Genomic DNA, 15,517 nt, shown 5'->3' with positions numbered 1-15,517 from the left:
GCATCTGACTCTTGATTTCAGTTCAGGACGTGATCTCAGGGTTCATGGGATCCAGCCCCGTGTTGGGCTCTGTGCTGACAGCACAGAGCCTGCTTGGGATCTTCTCTCTCCCTCTCTCTCTGCCCCTCCACCACTTGTGTGTGCACGCTCTCTCTCTCTCTCAAATTTAAAAAAAGAAGGTTTTGCAACATAAAGGTGCTCATGGAAACTAGAAGCTAGGAAACGATGGGGAGGACACAAAACAGTGAGCCGGTGCTCTGGGAGGAAGGCTCTGGGAGGTGGAGGGCGTGGCCCCAGGCCTGGGCTGGATGGCTGTCCCACCACGTGGGTGCCAAAGCAGGAAGAACACACCCAGCAGGATCTGAGAGGAGGACATCACTGCGGCCTCCGAAACAGTCACCGCTGAGGGGGGTGGAAGGGTTACCCCTCCAGACTTCAACAAGGTCCCCTCCAGAGGGTCTGCTTTCTGACCTGTAATAAGATGCGGGAAACCTAGGATAACGGCACCCACGATGGGGGCTGTCCAGGGCGACCAGCAATTCTTGCGCGTGGCATTCTGGGAAGGGTCCTTGCTAGTACGTTCAGGGCTGAGGTCCCTGGATGCACACTGGCCGAGCAGTCCGGCTTTAGCGTCTCTCTGGCATCAGAAGAGTGGCCTCCGCCCTCAAAGCTTTCACTTGCTTCGGCACCAGCTTGTCTGGCGGAACCTCTTCTCCGCCGGGATGCGCTCTAAGGAGGCAGGGATGTAACAGACTGGCCCGTGGGTCACCAGCCGCACCTCCTTCAAGGCGCCGGCTTCCCCACCTCCTGCGGTCAGTAACAGGTGGCAGGCCACTCGGCCTCGGGCCCTTTCCCATCACTGTCGCTTGCTGCCATGGTCATCTTTGGGCCTTGGGGTACTTCTTGCTATGCCCAGTTTCCATGGCTGACTTCTACAGCAAGTCTAGCTTGAACTGATACCCCTGCACTTAAAGCTTTATCGGAACACAGCCCTGCTCTGTGCTTCGGCATTGTCTGGGGGTGGCGGGGGGGGGGGCTGCAACAGCAGTGCTAAGTAGTTGAGACAGAACATATACGGCCTGCCGAGCCCTAAAACCCTACCTGGCCCTTTACCCAAAATGCTTACTGACCCCCAAATCGTGGGATTACAAAAGGCAGACATCACTGAGATTAAAAAAAAAAAAAAAAATGAAAATTTCTGAGGATGTAAAATTAGAAACTATCGATCCTAAAAACACAAACAATATTGAAAGCCAAACGACAAACCGAAGCCAATATTTAAAATAGGTGTCACGGAAGTGCGTGATGGGCACGGAGGAGGGCACCTGTTGGGATGAGCACTGGATGTTGTACGGAAACCAATGTGACAATAAATTATATTTAATATAAAAATAAAATAAAATAGGGATCACCAAAAATTGAAAGTTAACACGCAAGCGGTTCATACTCGTGACGTAACAAACCCTGGCGGAAAAGACCAACATCCAACCGGAAAAACGCACAGGTGACTTCTGTGGTTCATTGAAAGAGGAGAGGGTCTGGAAAGATGGGGTAAGAAATACAAGGCGGTGTTCTCTACCTTGTTAGCAAGCATGGGAGGCAAATAAAAAAATTACTACTTCATGCTTTACCTTAAAACAATGGCAAATCTTGAAAAAAAAAAAAAACACCTGTCTCGGTAAAGATTCAAAGAAACGGGGGGTCTCAGAGAAGTTCACCGAACCGAGAATGTGACAGACACCTTCCGGAAGAAATGGGACTTGCGGAGCACGGGTCGGAAGCGCTCTGCACCGAAGCAGCTCAGCGATAGGAAAAGGTGTCCAGCAAGGGGCGGTGCAGCGGCGCGGGGGTCAGACCTACTTTTCTCCGGAGAAACGTGCGCCTTGGACTGTCCCCGCACGAGCCTGCAGGTGGAGCCATTGCCGGCGCACACGCCGCAGCTGTCCTCGCGGGCGCCGCTCCCCAGGTGCCGGTCGCAGCCCACCGCCTGCGGACAGAAGCGGGCGACGGGAGCGTGAGAACGCGGGGCTGCAGCTCTAGACACTTCCAGAAGCATCCTCCCGGTGGGAGCCTTCCTGGATTCAGGAGGGGGCTCTCTTCCACGAGGACAGAGTTTGCAAACTATGCAAGCCGTAAAGCCTTGCAGGATATCGCTTGGGGGGCTGGGGGGGGGGGGCTCTTACGCGCCCCCCATCTAATGGAAAGGGGGGAACCGACGCGGCCCCTCCCTGCACATTGTTACTCTTTTTTTTTATGTATATTTTTAATTTGAGTCATAAACTTGTACGTATATAAACTGAACGGAACGCTATTGATACTGTTTCCGCTGGGTACCGGGCTCCCCACCCCTCCCCTCTCTCCTCTGACCCTACTCTGGTCCTTTTCTCTCCTTTTCTCCCCAAAACGACTGCCATCCTGAAGTCCGCTATATCCTTCTGGGCCACCGTTTTGCTTTAAACACTTTTTTCTTTGTTCTTATCTCCATTTCCACACTATCTCAACATCAATACATACCCATCGCTCTGTTGTATATCTTTACATCTCCTTCTGTTTATCGCTACTTATACCCACACCTTGGGTCCTTCCTCTGCCGTTATACCTACGTACGTATCTTTATAAACCATTTTTATTTATTTATTTTAATGTTTCTTTATTTTTGAGAGAGAGAGAGAGAGACAGAGTGTGAGCATGGGAGAGGCAGAGAGAACAGGGGAGACAGAATCCGAAGCGGGCCCCAGGCTGTGAGCTGTCAGCACAGAGCCCGACACTGGGCTTGAACTCAACAAACCTTGAGATTGTGACCTGAGCCGAAGTCAGAGGCTTAACTGACTGAGCCACCCAGGCGCCCCTATAAACCATTTTTAAATGCAAGAAAGGAATGAATGGGAGAGATGTCTCACTGCATATGCCTATACTGCTACCTTTTAGTCTTTACTCATAATTGTGACTTATTATTTTTGTGAGCAATCTGTGTGTGCGTGCATGTGTGGGGCTTTACCCGATTGTGAGCTTCTGTATATGAGGCGAAGGGCTATGCCACGTCTCTTTTTATTTTACAGATACATCTTCTACATAGTATGTGCCCACTGATATTACCTAGTGAGCGATTTTATCTCTACCCTCCTTACACTCACTCAACTTTATTTGTATTTCTATACCTGGTGTTTATGCAGGGGCTCTGGAGGCAGACAGCTCCCTGCCCAGCCCCACCAATGCTTTCAAGATGCGGGATGACCAACAATTCAAACTCTCAAGAGACCCATTTTCCTCAAGAGTAATATAGAGATAAGAGGGACGTCTGGGTGGCTCAGTCATTTGAACGTCCGACTTTTGATTTCGGCTCAGGTCATGATCCCCAGGGTCATGGGATCAAGCCCCATATCAGGCTCTGTGCTGAGTGTGGAGCCTGTTTGGGAATTGCTCTCTCTCCCTCTCCCTCTCTCTCTCTCTCTCTCTCTCTCTCTCTCTGCCCCTCCCTCTCTCTCTCAAGAATAAAAAAATAAAAATAAAAAATAAATGAGTAGTAATATACAAATAATAATACATACTTCACATAGGGTCTGGTAAGGATACAATGAGAAAATGTATGTACAAACTCTCAGTACAGGGATTAGAACATTTCAAAAGGCTCAATAAAAAAGGGTCCCTTCTATCATTTCTCTGGTTTTCATTTCGTTTTGACTCCTGGGCATGTCGCCCCCCACCCCCCTGCCGCCAGCATGGGGAGCTGCTGAATCAGACACTGTATCCGAGGTGTTGAAGACAAAATAAAACTGGAGGGAGTTGAAACCACATATATGGATGATTCCTCCCAAAGTTTCGGTGCTGAAGGGAAGGAGAAAGATCAAATAAAAGTTTCAGGGAGAGGTAGGAAAAGTTCCAAGGAAGTTTAAGGAAAAGCCCATGATTAAAGATATTTTTAAATTCACAAAGGGCTGTCATGAGGCAAGGGTTTACATCTGTTCTTTGTGTTTCCAAACGGTGAAAGCTACAGGTTTAAGCCTAAGTTTAGTTCAATATCGGAAGGTTTGAGGAGCCAGGGTTCTCCAAGAACAGGTATTCAACTGGGAGCTAGGCAGGATGGGAAAACTGGTGCGGGGATTAAATTATCTGAGGAGTAGCTAACTCCAAAGACTGTTGAGATCCTCTCATCCTGATTAGATGATTTTCTCAGGCTAATAATGAAAGAATGATGGTAATATTTGATTTTTATCGAATGCCTGCCACATGTCCGGCATCATGCCAAGCACCGTACGCGTATTATTTCATTAAATCTTGACAGCAACCTGATGACTCGGGTGATGTCTTCTACCCCTATTTTCCAAATAAGGCATCTGAATGTTACTGAGGTCAACTGGCCTTTCAGTATCACACAGCTGGTAAATAGCATCATCAGGAAGAGCCTGAAAACCAGGTCGACTGATCCCAGAATCTTCACACCATGCCACACCTTCCCCATCTTTACACCGGCAGACGGACCACAAAGAACTGAGTCACACAGGCAATTATATGAATATTTACAAGTACATGTGGAATGAATTAAGGGTGATTGATTTTGGAAACGCACTTGCGTGGTTGGGATTCAATCAATGAGTAACTTGTGTTCATGCAACGTTCTCCAAGGGGAATAATTCTACCATGAAGTTATAGAAACACTGTTTCCGAGCCAAGCTCTGTCCTCACAATTCATGTCCCTGAGCACCCTGCATTTCATGAGAATGACCACCACTCTCTATCTGGTCATCCAGAAAGGGTGTGGGTTTAGGAGCTAGGATGGGCTTGTTTTGAAGAGTGTTTAGCGCCTTGTAAGATCTTAGGCAAGCAAGTACCTCCCTGAGCACTTACATTCGTTTTAGAATTTTCTTTCAAGTGACAGTTCATCCAAAACTTACAGCCAAAAAAAAAGCATGTGAAAACATCACAGAAAAAAAAAAATACCTGAAAAGAAAGTCTGGTTGCCTTATGATTCATGGGGTATAAGTCAGAACTGCCCCTGAAAGTAAGGGACTACTGGGGCGCCTGGGTGGCTCAGTCCGTTAAGCGTCCGACTTCAGTTCAGGTCATGATCTCGTGGTTTGTGAGTTCGAGCCCCGCGTAGGCCTCTGTGCTGACAGCTCAGAGCCTGGAGCCTGCTTTGGATTCTGGATCTCGCTCTCTCTCTGCCACTCCTCTGCTCACTGTCTCTCTCAAAAATTTTAAAAACAAAATTATTTTAAGAAAAAAAAGAAGGGACTACTAAATTCGGTCTCTCAGATCTCATCCGAACCAATAATAAGCAACTTTTGAAAAACTGCCTGAGGGGCGCCTGGGTGGCGCAGTCGGTTAAGCGTCCGACTTCAGCCAGGTCACGATCTCGCGGTCCGTGAGTTCGAGCCCCGCGTCAGGCTCTGGGCTGATGGCTCGGAGCCTGGAGCCTGTTTCCGATTCTGTGTCTCCCTCTCTCTCTGTCCCTCCCCCGTTCATGCTCTGTCTCTCTCTGTCCCAAAAATAAATAAACATTGAAAAAAAAAAAAAACAAAACAAAACAAAACAAAAAAAAAACTGCCTGGGGTGTTTTCAACCTCGGTGACATCTCCTGAGGTCAAGAACTCTAATCGTAATGATTTAAAAAAACCACTAACTGAGAAAACATATCAATAAATTAACATCTACTAAATAACCAACTTTTGTAGAGCCAGGCACCACGGGGAATAATTTAACAAGACAAGATTCATATCCTACAGTGCAGTTAATGAGACAAATTACACAAGATATCTTATTTAAACAAATATTTAAAGTATATGAGCAGCGCTTCCACGGAGAAATTCTCCTACATAAATCATCACATCAGCTAAGGATTATTTCACAGTTTCTGCACATGACTTCCTAACCAACTAAAAGAAGACAGTATTGGAATTAAGCGGCATTCCTCCATATGAAGCCACATCTGAATCTTTTTAGGTGAGTCTAATTTACTCTTTCAAGGGCCAATTTTTTGAGTCAACTTCTGTTTGAGACCCCCGACAACTGGATTCTACCTTAGAAAAACTTCTAGATTCCTGCCTAGAAAACCAGAGTGCATGGAGCTACAGTAGTCATTAGAGATATTCTAAAATATGGGACTTCTCCTTCAGCCCATGGTACTTCCCACCCCCTTAGAAGGTGAGTGTGGTCTTGACTGTCTTGGGCCAATCAAATAGGAGTCTAAGTGCTGGTGTCACTTCTGTGAGAAGCTTTAAGGGTCAGTGAATGAGTCACATGCTCCCCTTCTTACTACTATAGTTATTATGTAACACCTGTGTTCTAAAATTTTTTTTTCAACATTTTTATTTATTTTTGGGACAGAGAGAGACAGAGCATGAACGGGGGAGGGGCAGAGAGAGAGGGAGACACAGAATCGGAAACAGGCTCCAGGCTCCGAGCCATCAGCCCAGAGCCCGACACGGGGCTCGAACTCACGGACCACGAGATCGTGACCTGGCTGAAGCCGGATGCTTAACCGACTGCACCACCCAGGCGCCCCGTAACACCTGTGTTCTAATAGAGCCCCCCTCAGTCTGATCACTGGGATGTTCCAAGAGCAGAGAACCCCGTGGACCCTGTGTCAGACAGGGCACATTAACAAGAAGTCATCTTCCATTGTTGTAAGACACTCAGCTTCGGCGGCTGTTAGTTACTGCAGGAAAGCCTAGCCAGTGTTGTAAAGAGGAAGGTCTTTACAATTTAACCATTAATGGACACAGGAAGGTCATTAACAGCAAGGTGTTATTTCAAATTGGACATTTCACACTAAAATCCAGACTTCTAGGGGTATGTGGGTGGTTCAGTTGGTTAAGCGTCTGACGATCTCACGGTTCGTGAGTTCGAGGCCCACGTAGGGCTCTGTGCTGACAGCTCAGAACCTGGAGCCTGCTTCGGATTCTGTGTCTCCCTCTCTCTCTGTCCCTGTCTTGTTCTCTCTCAAAAATAAATAAAAACATCCAAAAAAAATTTTTTTAATCCAGATTTCTGGCTCCTGTTGACAAACAGACTCTGGTGTGTTTATACGTAGCTGCCCCCTTCACAAGGAGCAATTCTCCAGGTCTCAACAGCCCTCGTGCTCAGCATGACTCCACCCGATTACTTTCTGTCTGGGACAGGTGGGGAGATACTTGAGTCTGTCTACACGTGACTGCTGTCTGCACATAAGCCCCTGTTGTGCCGGCCATCCTTTACCAGACCACATCTTATTTCCAGTTACAAACTTCAGCTACACTTTGGGCAATACAAAAAGTACAAATACCACCAGTATAGTGCGACGGTTAAGGAAACAGATTCTGGAATTCGGTGCATGGGTCCAAGTCTAGCTGTCCCCATTTCCAGCTATGCAACCTGGGGGAAGTTCATTAACCCCCTTACACCCAGTTTCCTCGCGAACCAAGTGGGGCTAATGACTACCCGCCTCATACGTGTGACGAGCTGACACAGCCAAGTGCTTTAGACGATGCCTATCAAGAACCCAGTGAATGTTCGTGGCTATTAGTTTCACTGTAACTACAAGTGGTTTCTTCATCCACCCAGCTGTCAGGGAATTCAATAAACATGAACGGTAAGTCAGACTGGTTGGAACCAGGTCCCGTTTCCCATAAAATTCAGACCTGCAAAACGGAAGGTAATTTCACTCAGGGAGCGTAGTTGTCTCCCGCTGTCTGTGGGGCTCAGATTCCCAACAGGTTGTTCCCAGGAGCACAGTGATGTGCTCATTTAAATGAGCCCGCTGTAAACACACTCGTACAGGTTATTTGTAGTCCGTGCCAAGGAAACATCAGGGCTCAGTCTGCTTATCCTCAGGCAAGCGGCACGAATCACACACACAGTTTCTTCTCTCTGGTCCTAGCTATCACTGAAGGCCATGGCCACATCGTCCAAGAAAGGGAATGCGGGTCAACTTTATCCTGTTGAGGGAAAGATCTGAATTCTCCTGAGAGTGTCTCAGTCACTTCTGAAGAGACTGCATACAATCCTTTTCTTCCAAATAGCCTTGCCGAAAGAGCACTCAGCTTTGGGCAACCAGGGTATCCTGAGGAATCCGCTTCCCCATCAGCATCACAAAAACGTGATGGGAAGCACGCTTTGAAGATGGAACTAATTCTGTGTCGAAAATCACATTTCTCCTGCAGGCCCCTACAAGCCTGGGAAATCACTGGAGCAAACTATGCATCTGAGACAACGAATATGAAGAGGGGGCCTTGGTCAGTGAGCCCGAGGGGGGAGGCAGGGAGAGGCAGCCTGTGCTGACTGCAGGCCTCCTGCCTGACTGTTTCTGGGCTGGGCTCCTGGAATGTGTTTGTGAAGGAACGAGTTTAAAATAGGACCTACATCGAGAATAATACCTCCTCTTTCATACTGAAAAGACCAAGGCTCAGCTATGGTAAGCGGCCACAGTAAATGAGCACATTCTGCCACCAGTGTCGACTCCAACCGTGTCACTGAGACCCCCCCTTCCCCCAAGCTGAGATCACCAGTATGTATCTGTCTGGTCCAAATGAAGCAAGCATCTCTCTGTCCTTATCTCTCTTGATATCTCTGAGAATACGTATTGGACGCTGCTAACTTTTCTTCTTAAACACTCAACCACCCAAAACTTACAAAGAAATTCTACCCCATCAAGTGTACCCCTTCCAAGGCTTCCTCCTAAAATGAGGCGGCCAGGACTCCGTCATTGGAAACCTGCTTCTCTTATTCAGACTCCAAGGACATACATGAGCTTTAACCCTGTGACCCACAGACTCCCAGATCTATGTTTCTCATTTGGAATTCTCTCCTAAGCTCTAAATTCATATATCACCCAATATTTTCTGTCTTGAGGAATGGCCTCATCATCTACTTCATCATCCTGTCAGAAATCCAGACATCTTGCTAAGCTTCCCTCTCATTCCCCACATCCAGTAACACACCCAGTCCGAAAAGATTCCTTCGTTAGTCTTTACAATTCGCCGTATCCTCTCCATTCAGCCTCCCTCTGGATTACCCTAAGCTCCGGTTATCCCACACTTGACCTCCTGTTGTTTGGCCAGACCGTGCCCTCTCCAAATAATCTGCCATGTGGCCACTTGAGTGACCTTTCTAAAGACAATCCCAACTGAGCTACTCCTTGTGAGATTCTTCATTGACTCCTATTGTAACTTTCAGAATGTTAATGACTGGTTTCCACCGATGCCCATAACCTCAACTTTTAGCATTGTTGCACAGGTATTTTCCACCTCAACTCTACAGACTGAGTCACTGGTCCTTCAATATACCTACTATTATTATATCTCTCCAGTGCTATTCACTCTGCTTGTGATTTCCTTTCTCACCTCGGTTTATGTAAGTACTGCTCAACTTTTCAAGACCTCAATGTCAAAACGTTACCTTGTCCAGAGTATTCTTCAGCTCAAGCTAAATTACTTTTAATAACAATTCTTTTTAATTATGAAAGCAACACATACTCATTGTCAAAAACTTGGAAAATGAAAAAGCATAATTCTGCTGATGAGGGATTAGCTTCTCAGCATTTAGAGAAAGAGCCCAAAAGTGAACTGGAGGGGTAAAAAGGGGAAAGGGGGAAAAAACAGTAAAACGTGAGATACCTAATAGAAGTAGCAGGATAGAGAGCACACGTGAGCAAATACATTAACTCAAATATGAATTCGGGAAGGCAAGGTTGAGAACTGTGGAGCCAGAAACAGAAACGAGTGGGCATAGCAGTTAGGATAACTAGTAGATCTGGGAAGAACAATACTAGTTCCTGTGGAGCAGAGGAGGGGGCATCTGAATCGAAGGAATCTGTGGAATCTCCAACAATGGACTTCAAACTGAGCTAGAAATGCAGGATTGAAAACTGAGAGAGAAATAAAGGAGAGAGACCGAGATATATGAATAACGTCTGAATTTGCACGTAGATAAAACTCATTCATTCAGCAGAGGCCAGACAGCATAGGCATTGTGGGGCATGGCAGAAAGCACGACACATGTGACTCCTGTCCCCAAAGGACTTACATTCTGGTGTGGAAGAATATCAGGATCAAATGATCACACAAATAAATGTGTACTTATGGAACAGTATCAGTGCAATTAAAAGGTATCAAAATAGAAAAGGAGGACTAATTTAGGTAGAGTAATCCCTGCGGACCTCTTAAGGAAGTGATATTAAGCTGACACCATGAAGATAATAAGAGCAGCCAGGAGCAAAGGTAGAAGGAGGTAGGGACAACATGTGTAGGAGCTTTCTGCCCCTTTGGCAGAATTGGAAAAGCAGCACAAAAGGGAGAAGAGTGGAGTCTCTGAGCTAGAGGAGAGGTCAGTGGAAGCGTCCCAAATAAAAAAGCGAAAAGAAAAAAGACTGAAAAAATAAAAACCAGAGCATCCAAGGACTGTGGGACAATTACAAAAGGTGTGGCAGGAGCATAGTGGGAATACCAGAAGGAGCAGAGAGAAAGGAACAGAAGAAGTATTTCAAGCACTCATGACTGAGAATTTCCCCCAAAGTAACGTCAGACACAAAATCACGGTTCCGGGAGGCTCAACGCACACCCAGAAAGACAACTGGCAAAAGAACACTACACACAGGCGCATCGTATTCAAATTGCAAAAAAGAAAAAAATCAAAGATGAAGAAAGAGTCTCGAAAGAAGCCAGAGGGAATAAAACACCTTACCTACAGAGGAGCAAAGATAAGAACTACATCTGACTTACCCTTAGAAAACATGCAAGCACGAAGACAGTGCAGGGACAGACTTCAAGTGCTGAGAGAACAAAAACACCCAGCTGGAATTCTGTACCCTAGGAAATTATCCTTTAAAAGTGAAAGAGAAATAAAGACTTCCTCGGGCAAACAAAAACCGAGGGAATTTTTTTTTTTTTTGCTGGCAGACCTAATTCTTCAGAGTATGAAAATGATATAGGTCAGAATACTGGATCTATATAAAGAAAGGAAGTGCATCAGAGAATGCATAAAGGCAAGTAAAATAAAAACATTAGTTCTTCTCATTGTTAATAGGTCTAAAAGATGATGGTTTATCAAAATGGTAACAGCAACAATGCGCTCAATTGTGTATGCTTGTATATGTATATGTGTGTGTGTGTGTGTGTGTGTGTGTGTGTGTGTGTGTATGTGTTTATGCATTAGTGAAATGAATGACAGCAGTGATAAAAGGGATGCAGGGAGGAATCAGAATTTTTTGGTTATAGTGAAGAAGTCGACCGTTATTCGAAAGTAAATTTGGATTAGTTGTAAATGTATACTACAATCTATAGGGTAACTACTAAAAAAAGAATTATAACTGATGTATCAAATAAGGAAAGAAAATTCAATCATAAAATGCTCATTTAAAACTGCAAAACGCATGGGGCTCCTGGGTGTTTCAGTCAGATGAGCGTCTGACTCTTGATTTCGGCTCAGGTCATGATCTCACAGTCGTGAGACTGAGCCCCACGTCAGATTCTCTCTCTGTCTCCCTCTGCCTGTCTCCCCCACTCACACACACACTCTCTCTAAAATAAAATTTAAAACAAAAACTGTAAAATGAAGAAAAACAGTGGAGGAAAAATAGAAATACAGAACAGGAGTAACAAATAGAAAACAGGAACAAACATGGTATATATTAATCCAACCATATTAATAATCACTTTAAACACCACGGATCTAAATGTACCAATTAAAAGAAAAGACTGTCAGAGTGGATCAAAAAAACAAGATCCAATTATCCAATGTCTACAAGAACCCTCTTTTGAAGACATAAATAAATTAAATGGCAAATGATAGGGCATTCTAACATTAAACAAAATAAAACAGGAAAAAGAATATTAATTTCAGACAGAGCAGACTTCAGAGCAAGGGAAGTTATCAGGTTTAAGAGGGGCATTCATGTAATGATAAAGGGATCAATACTCCAATAAGACATTAACAATCCTTAATGTGTACGTGCCTAACAAGAGAATGTCAAAAAAAAAAAAAAATGAGGCAAAACTGATAGAACAGCAAGGAAAAATAGATGAATCCACTACTAGAGTAAGGAGAATTCAACACCCCTCTATTCGAAATGCACAGATCCAGCAGGGAGAAATCAGTAAAAACACAGCTGAACTCAACAGCATCATCAAAAGAACTGGATATAATTGATATCTCTTGACTATTTCTTTTTTTTTTTATTTAAAAAAAATTTTTTTTAACGTTTATTTATTTTTGAGACAGAGAGAGACAGAGCATGAACGGGGGAGGGTCAGAGAGAGGGAGACACAGAATCTGAAATAGGCTCCAGGCTCTGAGCTGTCAGCACAGAGCCCGACACGGGGCTCGAACTCACGGATCGTGAGATCATAACCTGAGCCAAAGTTGGCCGCTCAATCGACTAAGCCACCCAGGTGCTCCATCTCTTGACTATTTCTAAGAACTACAAGATACACTTTCTTCTTAAGTTCACATGGAACATTCACCAAGACAGACCACATTCTGGAACGTAAAACACACCTTAACAAATCTTAAAAAAAAAAAAAAATGGAATCATACACCATCTAGTCTCAGACCACATTGGAATTAAACTAGAAATCAATTATCAGAAATACAGCTGGAAAATTCTAAAATACTTGGATATTAAACAACTTACTTCTAAACAACATGAGTCAAAGGAGACATCAAGAGAAATTTTAAGATATTTTGAGGAAAATGAAATTAATAATATTTACCAAAATATGTGGGATGCAGTAAAAGCAGTGCTTACAGGGAAATTTATAGCATTTCATGCATATATAAGAAAAAAAGAAAAATCTATAATCAGTCATCTAAGCTTCCACCTTAGGCAATTAGATGAAGAACAAATTAAATCCAAAATAATCATAAGAAGAGAAATAACAAAGACTAGGGGCAGAAATCAGTGAAATTGAAAACAGGAAATCAATAAAGAAAATCAATGAAACCAAAAGTTGGTTTTTAAAAAGATCAATACATTCATAAATCTCTAACGAGGCTAACTAAGAAAAAAGAGAAGATACAAATTACTCTTGGAAGAAATGTAAGAGGGGACATCACTACAGATCTCATGGATATTGAAAAGATAATAAAGAGGGGTGCTTGGGTGGCGCAGTCAGTTAAGCATCCCAGTCTTGATTTCAGCTCAGGTCATGATCTCACAGTTTGTGAGTTTCCCGCATCGGGCTTTGCACTGACAGTACAGAGCCTGCTTGGGATTCTGTCTCCCCCTTTCTCTGCCCCTCCCCCACTTGCTCTCTCTCTGTTTTTCTCTCAGAATAAAAAACTAAACTTGAAAAAAATTAAAAGATAATAAAGAATATTATAAACAATTCTTTGCCTACAAGTTTGTTAACCTAGATAACACGGACCAATTCCTTGAAAGACACAATCAGCCAAAACTCACACAAGGAGAAAAAGACAATCTGAATGAGTCTCTATCTATTAAAGATATTTAATCGATAATTAATAGCCTTCTAAAGCAAAAAGCACCAGACACAGATGGGTTTATTGGTGAATTCCACCAAGAATTTAAGAAAGAAATTATACCAAATCTCTACAATCTCTTCCAGAAAATAGAAGAAGAGAGAGTATTTTTTAACTCATTCTATGTGCATAGCATTACCATGAATGCCAAAACCAGACAAAGATGTTACAAGAAAACCACAGGCCAACATTTCTCGTGAAAATAAATGTACTCCCTAACAAAAAGGCAAGCCAGGATCATGGATTTCTTTTTTTTTTTTTTTTTTTTTTTTTTTAGGATCATGGATTTCAACATCAATGCAATGATAAGTCATTGAGGGATTTCAATTGGTGAGTGACAAGTTCTTAAAATGAAACTCTGTCTTACCTTTCAAAGCAATCACTTGGGCTGCTGTGTGGATAATGGACCTGAGGGGGACTGTGGTAGAAGCTGGGGGATCAGGAGAGAAGGCCGGTGATAGCTGAGGTCAGAGGTGACAGAGGCTTAGACTAAGAAAGAAGTCATGCAGGCAGGGATGTCGGACTCAAAAAAGACATTGAAGGCAGAATGACAATGGATGAGATGCGTGTGGTGGAAGAGGAGAATCAAGAATGACTCCAAATTTTGCAGAGGCCAATTTCTAGATAAGCGGACGGAGGAAAGAGAAGCTACTTTGAATAGCAAGATCATGGTTCGTCTCTGTGATGTCTGAGAGGGCTGGTAGTGTCTACACTTGGTGGGTGGTTAGGCTGCTCATTTGCTGTTATTAATATTGTTTTTGTTACAAACATAATAGGGTAGATGGAATACTACACAAGCATTATTTTAAAATATTTTTCCAGAGATTAAGGGAACAGCCTGGAAGCTGAGGAGGGGATAGGTGTCAGTTCCATGCATCATAGCTTTGCAAACTCTACTCTGAACAACCTGCTGGAATGCATTCATGCTAAATTTGCAGGAGATAAATCACGCTCCCAAAGACCCAAGACAATAAATTAACTTAAAAAAATTTTTTTAATGTTTATTTATTTTTGACAGAGAGAGAGAGAGAGAGAGAGAGAGAGAGAGAGAGACAGAGCATGAGCAGGGGAGGGGCTGAGAGAGAGGGAGACACAAAATGGGAAGCAGGCTCTAGGCTCTGAGCTGTCAGCACAGAGCCTGACGTGGGGCTCGAACTCACAGACCATGAGATCATGACCTGAGCTGAAGTCGGACGCTCAACCGACTGAGCCTTCCAGGTGCCCTGACAATAAATTAACTTTAAGAAAACAATGAGTTAAAAGGCTCTAAGAACCTACCGAGGTTACCCTTCTAAGGTAAAGGTTCTCAACATGGGATCCCTGGACCAGCATCATCAGCATCTCCCTGTGAACTTATTAGAAATGCAAATTATCAGTCTCCAGCCCAGAACTACTGGCTCAGAAACTCTGGGCAGGGGCCCAGCACCCTGTGTTTTAACAAGTTCTTCAGGGTGATTCTGACGCATTTTCTAGTTGGAGAAACCACTGACCTAGAGGAGTTGTAAGATGTCATATATTGCAATCTTTTGATTCTACGTGGACAAGGTCTACACTCTTTTCAGTAAGTACCACATAATTTAAAGGCAAGTAATCCTCTCTAAAATGTTTTTTGCGTGAAAATTATCAAAGACGCTATTCCACCTGCATGAACAAAAGTAAAGAAACGAGTCTCTGTCTTGAGAGTGGGCGTGGCCCCTCCTGGCAGCAGGTGTGGCTTACCTGGCAAATACCGCTGATACACATGTCCAGAGAGTCCGTGTTGCAGCGAGTTCCATCCAGTACCTTGGGTGCCAGCTCCACTACCAAGTTCTGTCCCCGTGCGTGACACTTGAGCGCGCAGGGGGCAGCAGGATCGTTGTATCGTGGAAGCCATTCATAATAACGCCCCTGATACTGGACGTCATTGTAGGCGGAGCACTGCTGGGCTCTGAAGTCTTCTGCATCAGGAGGGCAGTCCTGGAAGCAGAGAAGAAAGGCCACGTGCACATCACTCAGGGAGATAAGCCAACAGGGGGCTGAACAAGTTTCCAAGAAGTCTCACGAGCCCAGACCCCACCGTGTGCCT

The 15,517-nt window shown here is 44.2% G+C and overlaps 1 protein-coding gene across 3 annotated transcripts in view; it reads right to left on the bottom strand.

The window, feature by feature from the left end:
• Positions 1 to 15,517, bottom strand: part of ADAMTSL3 (ADAMTS like 3) — a 353,901-nt gene that overhangs the window by 196,217 nt on the left and 142,167 nt on the right. For 2 of the 3 annotated variants that reach the window (XM_086711720.1, XM_086711719.1), the window contains exons 6-7: positions 15,172 to 15,408; positions 1,861 to 1,987 (exon numbers count right to left, since the gene is read on the bottom strand). In XM_086711720.1, coding sequence (XP_086567846.1) covers positions 1,861 to 1,987; positions 15,172 to 15,408 — 364 coding nt within the window. The remainder of the gene's footprint in view (positions 1 to 1,860; positions 1,988 to 15,171; positions 15,409 to 15,517) is intronic. The other variant, XM_086711721.1, reaches the window with a different exon arrangement.

The sequence above is a fragment of the Puma concolor genome, chromosome B3, assembly GCF_028749965.1.
Source record: "Puma concolor isolate L17-30 chromosome B3, mPumCon1.1.hap2, whole genome shotgun sequence".
NCBI lineage: Eukaryota > Metazoa > Chordata > Mammalia > Carnivora > Felidae > Puma > Puma concolor.
This window is presented reverse-complemented; position numbering and strand designations above follow the sequence as displayed.